Below are 9,473 nucleotides of genomic sequence, written 5' to 3' on the forward strand. Positions count from 1 at the left end.
GCTGCTGTGAGCCTTAAACCATCTGCACTGGAAACTTATAGGGCTACTTAATTTCTTGTCTGCAACATGCTTAGAAACATCCATTTAGATGGAATGATCATGAAACCAAGTCTTGTTAACAGTCTGAACAGTCAGAAACAAAGTTAGTTGAAAGTCGTTGGAGCTTGTTTTCTCAGGACGTGTTCTTGTACAGGTAAGCGTCAAGTGTTATTTTAGCCTATTGTTTCTCAGGACGCGAGGGTCTCAAACACTGACAACCACTATGCCCTGTTTTCCTTCTTCAAGGTCTTCGACAGCAAGCGGCCCAGTGGCGGCAAGCTCGAAGTAAAAGTTCGTGTGCGTGAGCCTTTCGTCTCAAAACAGGTGGAGGAGATCAGGCATCGGTGGCTTATTATCGGCAGCTAGCTTTCGCACGCCCACAATCTGCCTGCTAGAAGGACAGCCGTGTCAGCAACAGCAAGCTATGCGCCTGATAGTGCCAGACGCTAACTGCAACTTTCACGTAGAGAGGCAATGCCATCCTGTGTTGCGTTCTTGTACATATGTGCGCTTGGTCATTCTGTTGTTCAGCACAACTTGCAGTAAGTGCAGCTTGATCTTGAGCATTGCAGCCTTCTGAGAGCAAAACCTGTCCAAGCAGAAAACCCATTTTTATTAAATCAAACTCGTTGGCTGCGGTATGGATGCACTTATAACGTGGTGGAAACTGCTATTACAATGTAAAGTTATTCTCATGTTATTTTATATTGCTGTCAGCAGTGCTGTTCCCATGTGAGGGCCATGCGAGATGCAGTGTGTGCACGTTTCTATTTTAATGTTGCGCGCACTGTTGGAACACTGTGTGGTGAGCACTAAGATCTGCAGAATCTTTTTAATGACTACAATGTACTGTAATTTAAGAAAAATAAACTGGAGGCATGTAGGAAACAAGACTAATACCATTTTATTGTACATGCATATTGTACTGACAGTTGCTGGTGCTGAGAGACACGCATAGTGTGCTCTACTACATAACGTGTTTTATCTCGTCTGTGGCCTCCTGGATGGAATTTAGCACACAGAGATTTGAAATATTCGAAAACTATTAGAGAGACATTCGTATTTAGAACTGACTATTCAATTCGAGGACTGCATCGAATAGGGAAATCTTCAATCTGTTATTTAAAGCTTCGTATATTCGCACACGTTTACCCTCCAGCACTGTAGAGCACAGCACGGGCCTGGTTTTTCAGCCCAGGCCTGCCGCTTGAATCTGGTCTTGGTTTGTGTTGTGACCAATCTTGGCCTGGGCCCACTGGATGAATTCCGTCTGTACATGCCTTAAAGATATCACTCAGTTGTTACTCAATAAGTCCAAGAATAGCATACATGTCTGCCAATTTAGTGCACAATTGGTGAAAAAGATGCAAAAATAGTAGATCAGGAACATGATGCATTTAACTTAGAGGAGTAATTCAATTAATTACTCAACAATTATATGCAAATGTCAGCGTTATCACTGTAACTATAAACAAACGTCACTAATGAAATCATATGCCTCAGATTACAAACATCTGTTTGCAAACAAAAGGAACCATTGGTGGTAATATAAGAAGACATCACAATAAAGCTGCAGTGACAATAAAACATTTCGAAAAAAGCCTTTTTTTTATTAACAGTGCTAGCTAGAGCTAACATAAGCCAAAAGAAGCTAAGGCTGAGTTAAAAGCTGCTGGCAAGGCATTTTATTTGAAGCTCTTGTGTGCTCTTAATGCTGGAGCACGATGGACAAATGGTTTTGCAGCAACAAAAAGCTTAAAATTATAACGCAAAAGCAGCTGAAATTTCAAACGTGCATATCCAAGCTCTGGCACAAAAATAATGTAAGCAACTATCTTGTCCAATATAAGGCTGTTCAGTGGCGTCACTAAGGTCGTGGCCTCCCCGCTCTTTCGTTTCAAGCACGGAGGAAGGAAACTAAGGAGAGGCCCTGACGTCACTCTTTGTCAAGCAAAAGTGAAGCCGGAAATTGGCGTTGCTCGTGGCGATGCTCCGCCTTTTGTGCCACCCTCCTCTCTTGTTTACATCTTTCGCGAAACCACGCCGCGCTACGCGTGGTACCGCGCGCTCGCGCAACATCCGGCAGAGCACGGTGCAGGTAACACAGCGCAACAAGACACGGTGACTAACGCAAACCCGCCCACACAGCGCCTTTGCCAGGGCACGAAACCTGCCAGAGTAACACGTGTGAGCGCTCAAAACCATAACAACGCCGCCATTGTGGCCCAAAAGACGTGACTATACAACAACAAAAAAAATAATAAAAAAGAAAAAAAAATGAGAACCTACTACGTCATTTCCGCCACACTTTTCTTCTAGCGCGCGGAGGGGGTAGGGCCTCTCCTTAGTTTCCTTCCTCCGTGGTTTCAAGCAACAAAGCACAATTTTATCCTCGTGGCTTGCTTCAGCATGGAGTTTTTTCTGTAGCTAATGACTAATTTGTATTTCTTTTCTGGAATGCCCAAAGTAACGAGTGGCTGTGAGCACGAGGTCGCGGGATCGCATCCCGGCCCAAGGAGGTTCCTGTTTCGGCCACGGCGGCCGCATTTCGATGGAGGCGAAATGCGAGAACACCCGTGCACTTAGATTTAGGTGCACGTTAAAGAACCCCAGGTGGTCGAAATTTCCGGAGTCCTCCACTAGGGAGTGCCTCATAATAGAAAGCGGTTTTGGCACGTAAAACCCCATAATTTCAAAGTAACGAGTGTACCACACAACTTGTAAGAAGTGCTTGGGTGACCTTGGATTTTTGCAGTAAATTTTACGGTGGATTTAAAACTACAGCAGGTGAATAATAAGAAATTGACTGTTGAAAGATGCACGTATCAGAGCAGCTGAATACGTTCACGCAAATCTGAACGGACTGCATCCGTTTCTTACGGTCTTCAGGAAAATAAATGCTACGCAGAGCTTTCAGGTGGATCAAAAGACATCAACACTCGATGACTTCTATGATGGTCACGTGATAGTCTTGTCGGGCTAACAACATGGCCAAGATCGTGTCACATAATTTGGCTTTCCTTCCATGAGCACTGAAAACTAGAAAGTTTTCAGTGTGGAGGAAGACAGTCTTTGTGGTAGGAAAGTCAGGTGACCCATTGCTCCTTTCAGTCGTACTGGATTTGCAATCTCAGTCTGAAAATGAGCGCTGGAATTCACCTGTCCTGCACTAAATAAGTTTGTACTGATAAGCTGTCCTAACAAAACTCAATTGGGCTGGTTATTTTTAAGAGAAAATGATGGTCAATGTTCCAGTTCTTGAATTTCGCGCCGGATCCCCGGCGCCATTACGTCATCCTGACGTCACGGACTTCAAAGTTTTTTTTTTTTTTTAGAGCGAAGCTGTTTATGGCTACCCTCCGGAAAAATCGTGGTGGCGAACAGAAAACGCCTTGCAGCAAAGCCAATTTTCTCGCGAATGCTCTGTAGCTCTCAATCTAATGTAGGTTTCTTGGAAAAAATCACACTGAAAATTGCCGCTAGGACGATGCTATCATTACACGGAGCTTCATTTGTCATAATTAGTTCACAGTGCAGTTGTAAACGTTACATAATTCAGGTCTGCTGTCAACGCATGGGTATGTAAGGAGAGAGTATGGTTACCGAAAACGGCTGTAACTCTTGTTTTATAGAAACTATTCCGAAACAAATTGTAGGACAATTAGCCGCTATGACGACTCTAACATTACACAGAGTTTCATTTAGTCGCCATAATTACGAAGTTCACAGTGAAGCTGTAAATATGGTTGAATTCGCGTCTGCTGTCGTACATGGGCCTCTACGAGAGGGAAACGGACAGCCCCATGATTGTCCGCTAAAATAAAACTTTAGTCCGATTTCCATTCAGCTAATTAGGTAGTATGCGCAATCGCAAATTACAAACAAACGTGTTTTGTTTCGTGTACTCCTTTGGACTGCGCCCTGGTCAACGCATATTGTCACTCGCTTCGAGGCTCGGTTTAACGGCCACCTGCGTCTAAACGGCGCTCCGTCGCAGCTGCGTTAACACCAGCTGCGTCTTTAGAGAGTCGTCGTAAAGGAGCCATTGGTGGTGTATCACAGTCACCACGAGGCTGTCGTCACTTGCGTGACAAGATAAAGAGGAAACATACAACAGATGATTGTGTATTTCTTTGTACTTTGCATAAATGACATATACATAATTATATGTATATCTATATGCCAGGAAAACTATACCAACATAATTTATACCACCACAGCAGCTTCGCTGGTCAATCACCTTCAAAGGGTGGAATGGCTCCTCAATATTTTTAGAATCTGGGCCGTTGTGGTTCAGTCAACGTTCATGAAACTTGCCAAGCTCACTCTTTGGCTCATTTAGAATACAATGCAGTCCGTCATTACCAATAAGAAATTGTGCCCGCGCAGAAGCTGGAAAATCTGTGACGTCATGGTCAGCTGGTGCAGGAACCTCAATGCAGTGTCGCCACCAGTTTTTACCAATAATTTACAAAGGTAGTTTATCAATACAGCTGAGAATATCTTTCTCTTTAGCACCCCTTTAATACATTGGCAAAGTAAGAGCCCACACCATGCTGGTAAATTCAGTGTTCCTCACTCTCACGGTTACTGGACGAATGTAAAACGTATCGGCAAATTGTTCACGCAATTTTAGCCTATATTGCAGACTTTTAAGAGTGCCTACATTATTTAAGTTCCACTCGACAGTTTTAGCGACTTTCGAGCAGGATTTAGCGGTAATTTAGCGACTGCTTTGTCTCAGTTTAGCGACATGCTCGAAAAAAAAAGAGAGAGAGAGAGACTTGGCAAAACTGCTGTCGGCCGCTTCGTGCGATTTTTCGATGTTTGGAGGTGCTGAATTTCTTTTGTTTACACAAAAGAAATGGATAACGTTGCTTTTGCCAATAAGAATGAGGAAAAACATGAGGTAGCACAGTGAGCGTGGAATGCCGCATTGTAATAATACAAAAAAAAAAATATGCCGCACATAATGCTGAGGCACCAGCAGCCACAGCCTGTTCCTTCATAGTGGACCCTTTCTTCTTTTCATCAGGCTTGCTGTTTCCATATCCGTACTTCCTGCGAAGGTAGCAATACCCCGATGTCTTAATGCTGGCGGCAGGTGACGTATGGTAACTACCAGCGTAAATTCAAACGCGAACGAGTCAAGAACAACTTGGATGCATTTTTGCGTCCCCAGATTCGTTCGTTTGTAACAGTCACTTAGTTAAGACTCCGAAATGCATATTTCGGACAATTTCGTGCATTGGAACCGACTAAAGAGCGATTACTCGTCGCACGTCTACGTGGTGGTGGCGTTCTAATCGGTTATCAAGGCGAAAGCCTTATATGTCTCATCGTTCAGTCGACCCTCAAAGTCCTTGAGCGAAGTGTCGTCGACGACACGAAAGGTACAAAACTATCATCATCAATGACTCACTCCCATAAGCAAGCAAGATGGATGGTAAAGATGGTTGATAAAGTGAATTAAGAAGGATAATAAAGCGAAGTGGATGACTCAGTCCAGTTAAAGGCGATAGAATTAAGATGGATGACTCGGCTAGTTAAGAGAATGAGTAAGCGAATTAGGAGGGTTGACTAAGCGAAGTAGACTATGCAAATTAAGGGAGATGTGTACGTCATGTGTCCGTCTTTATGCATCGGCGCTAGGGCTTTCACTTTCAAGTCGTCTTAGGGATAACAAGACACCCCGTGAATGTTCTTTTTGGTAAGAGAAGATGCATGAGACGACATACATTTCTGATGATCTTGTCATAAAGGAAAGCCGAGTTGATGCTACAGTCGTTCCTTTCCACTGTTAGTGAAAACAACAACGAACAATTGTGTGTGATAATCCAAGAGCAGCGGTGCGTAGCATGCTGTGGGATGTAAGCTCTTTCTGTAGCCGCAGTTTGAGGCCTAGAGGGTCGAATAGTAGCATTCGAATAGTAGCCACGTAGTATTCTACAAGAATTTCGTTTCATTCATATAACAGAAAACTGTTGATCATCGGCGGAGTAAACGAAGGCCTGACTTCCATTTTTAATTGCGCGCCGAAACCACCGGCGCTGCGTCAATGTGACGTCACAGCTTTCAAATTATCATTTTCTCTCCTATGACGCATTTGGCACAGGAAAAAAAAAGTTCGAAATACTCATTAGGTACAGTTTCCGGCAAAGTTGGAACGCAATGCGGTCCTGTTTCACCGACAAGCATTTTTTTCTGAGCAGACGCCGTCAAAAATCCGTGACGTCACGGTGTACTGTTGCGGGTAGTTCGGGATGGCGTCGCCACCGGTCGTTTTTTTCATCCTTGCTCACTAGACCACGTTTCGCAGTAAGGATGACCTTGTCGAATATGACAAAAGCGTGACTCGTGGTCAGCACCATATCAGTCTCTGCTGGCTTTCGCTGAACAAATTATACATGTACATTCTTTGTCAAAAGTATACGGGTCACGTCGCCTGCGACCGCTAGGCTGATGGCTACATGCCTTCCAAGGGAACTCCTGTGGTACGCCGTCAGTTCCAACGCCTTAGGGGGAAATGAAATGAAATCGTGCTCGCCAACCAGAGGTCTGAGGCGTCAGGAGTGCCATGGGAACCACAGCACACAGCCGAACGACATGCACGGTGAAAGCGTAGAGGAGGAGCCTATATATATTTTTGACAGGGGCTGCACGTTTGGCATGTGTCACTCGTTTTATGCCCGAAGGCAAACTTTCGAAAAAAGAAAGCGTGATTTAATTACACAGTTTAATGTGGGTGCAAGAATATTCGAAACATTCGAACGACGAATCGAATATTGTCCTATTCGCTTTCGTCTTCGAATCGAATGGTCCCTCTGAAAACGCGAATAATTTTTGGAATACCTTTCGAATAATTTGCGTCGTCAACTGTACACGGTCAACCTATAAGCAAGAATGCGACATTTGTTTAATCCAATGTGCAGTGGACATAACGCACAACACGCTACGTCGCTTAGTCGGACATATTTTTTTACCAAACACAGTCAATCGCAAAAAAAGAATGGTGGGGGGGGGGGGGCACGATATTCGGCAGTGGGTATCCTTTGGCACCAATTGTAGGCGCAACAGCTGTGTCAGTTCAATGCATTAAATCGGAATACCTTCCATCGCAGCAACGTACCTTACACAAGCGGCACCATGTGCCTCGACAATTCGAACTGCAGAGGAGGAGGTGCTTTTGTTATTTTCATTTTTTTTTCGCTCTGCCGTTGCCGCAAATGGCACGCGTGTCTGGTCACGCCGGCATAGAAAGCTATTAATTGGTCCACAAGGTTACGTTTATAATTCATGACCGCGTACTCTCCTAGGAGCCCCGTGTACAATCTGCTTAGTTATGATCCATGTGTGCATGCTTTTATTAAGGCGTGCTGTATCATGCGCCGTGTAATGACACATTTTCTATTGTGAATACCAGAATTTTAAAATTGTTTGATGTCAGTAATGAGAAGGCTGTACGTTATTCGCTAAGCGTGCGACAAATATTCGATTCGCTTCTGGCACTGTGATTTGTATTCGATTTAGTCTCCACAACTGCTGTTCACATGCCCCTACAGCCTAATACAGCAGACCTTTAAACGTTTAGCAACACTACACAGACAGACAGACAGACAGACAGACAGACAGACAGACAGACAGACAGACAGACAGACAGTATCAGACAGACAGACAGACAGACAGACAAGACAGACAGTATCAGACAGACAGACAGAAAGACAGTATCAGACAGACAGACAGACAGACAGACAGTATCAGACAGACAGACAGTATTAGACAGACAGACAGACAGACAGACAGACAGACAGACAGACAGTATCAGACAGACAGACAGTATCAGACAGACAGACAGACAGACAGTATCAGACAGACAGACAGTATCAGACAGACAGACAGACAGACAGTATCAGACAGACAGACAGACAGAAAGACAGTATCAGACAGACAGACAGGAAGACAGTATGACAGACAGACAGACAGTATCAGACAGAAAGACAGTATCAGACAGACAGACAGACAGACAGACAGACAGAAAGACAGTATCAGACAGACAGACAGGAAGACAGTATCAGACAGACAGACAGTATCAGACAGACAGACAGACAGACAGAAAGACAGTATCAGACAGACAGACAGTGTCAGACAGACAGACAGACAGACAGACAGAGACAGACAGACAGACAGACAGTATCAGACAGAAAGACAGTATCAGACAGACAGACAGGAAGACAGTATGACAGACAGACAGACAGTGTCAGACAGACAGACAGACAGACAGACACAGACAGACAGACAGACAGAGTATCAGACAGACAGACAGACAGTATCAGAGAGACAGACAGTATCAGACAGACAGACAGGAAGACAGTATCAGACAGACAGACAGACAGAAAGACAGTATCAGACAGACAGACAGGAAGACAGTATGACAGACAGACAGACAGTGTCAGACAGACAGACAGACAGAGTATCAGACAGACAGACAGACAGTATCAGAGAGACAGACAGGCAGACAGACAGTATCAGACAGACAGACAGACAGACAGACAGACAGTATCAGACAGACAGTATCAGACAGACAGACAGTGTCAGACAGACAGACAGACAGACAGACAGACAGACAGACAGAAAGTATCAGACAGACAGACAGACAGTATCAGACAGACAGACAGACAGTATCAGACAGACAGACAGACAGTATCAGACAGACAGACAGACAGTATCAGACAGACAGACAGACAGACAGGCAGACAGTATCAGACAGACAGACAGACAGACAGACAGACAGACAGACAGACAGACAGTATCAGACAGGCAGACAGACAAACAGACAGACAGACAGACAGACAGTATCAGACAGACAGACAGTATCAGACAGACAGACAGTGTCAGACAGACAGACAGACAGACAGACAGCATCAGACAGACAGACAGACAGACAGACAGACAGTATCAGACAGACAGACAGACAGCATCAGACAGACAGACAGGCAGACAGACAGTATCAGACAGACAGACAGGCAGACAGACAGACAGTATGACAGACAGACAGACAGTGTCAGACAGACAGACAGACAGACAGACAGTATCAGACAGACAGACAGACAGTATCAGACAGACAGACAGACATTATCAGACAGACAGACAGTATCAGACAGACAGACAGACAGACAGGCAGACAGTATCAGACAGACAGACAGACAGACAGACAGACAGACAGACAGACAGACAGACAGACAGACAGTATCAGACAGGCAGACAGACAAACAGACAGACAGACAGACAGTATCAGACAGGCAGACAGACAGACAGACAGGCAGACAGACAGACAGTATCGGGCAGACAGACAGACAGTATCAGACAGACAGAGATAGATAGATAGATAGATAGATAGATAGATAGATAGATAGATAGATAGATAGATAGATAGA

At 44.5% G+C, this 9,473-nt stretch overlaps 1 protein-coding gene across 3 annotated transcripts in view; it reads left to right on the top strand.

The window, feature by feature from the left end:
* l(2)gd1 (lethal (2) giant discs 1) overlaps positions 1–930 on the top strand; it is a 39,034-nt gene extending 38,104 nt beyond the window's left edge. For all 3 annotated transcript variants that reach the window (XM_070540059.1, XM_070540060.1, XM_070540061.1), the window contains one exon: positions 286–930. In XM_070540059.1, coding sequence (XP_070396160.1) covers positions 286–405 — 120 coding nt within the window. In that variant the 3' untranslated portion in view covers positions 406–930. The remainder of the gene's footprint in view (positions 1–285) is intronic.
* Positions 931–9,473: the final 8,543 nt, after the last annotated feature.

Source organism: Dermacentor albipictus, chromosome 6 (assembly GCF_038994185.2).
Source record: "Dermacentor albipictus isolate Rhodes 1998 colony chromosome 6, USDA_Dalb.pri_finalv2, whole genome shotgun sequence".
In the NCBI taxonomy this organism is placed as follows: Eukaryota; Metazoa; Arthropoda; class Arachnida; order Ixodida; family Ixodidae; genus Dermacentor; species Dermacentor albipictus.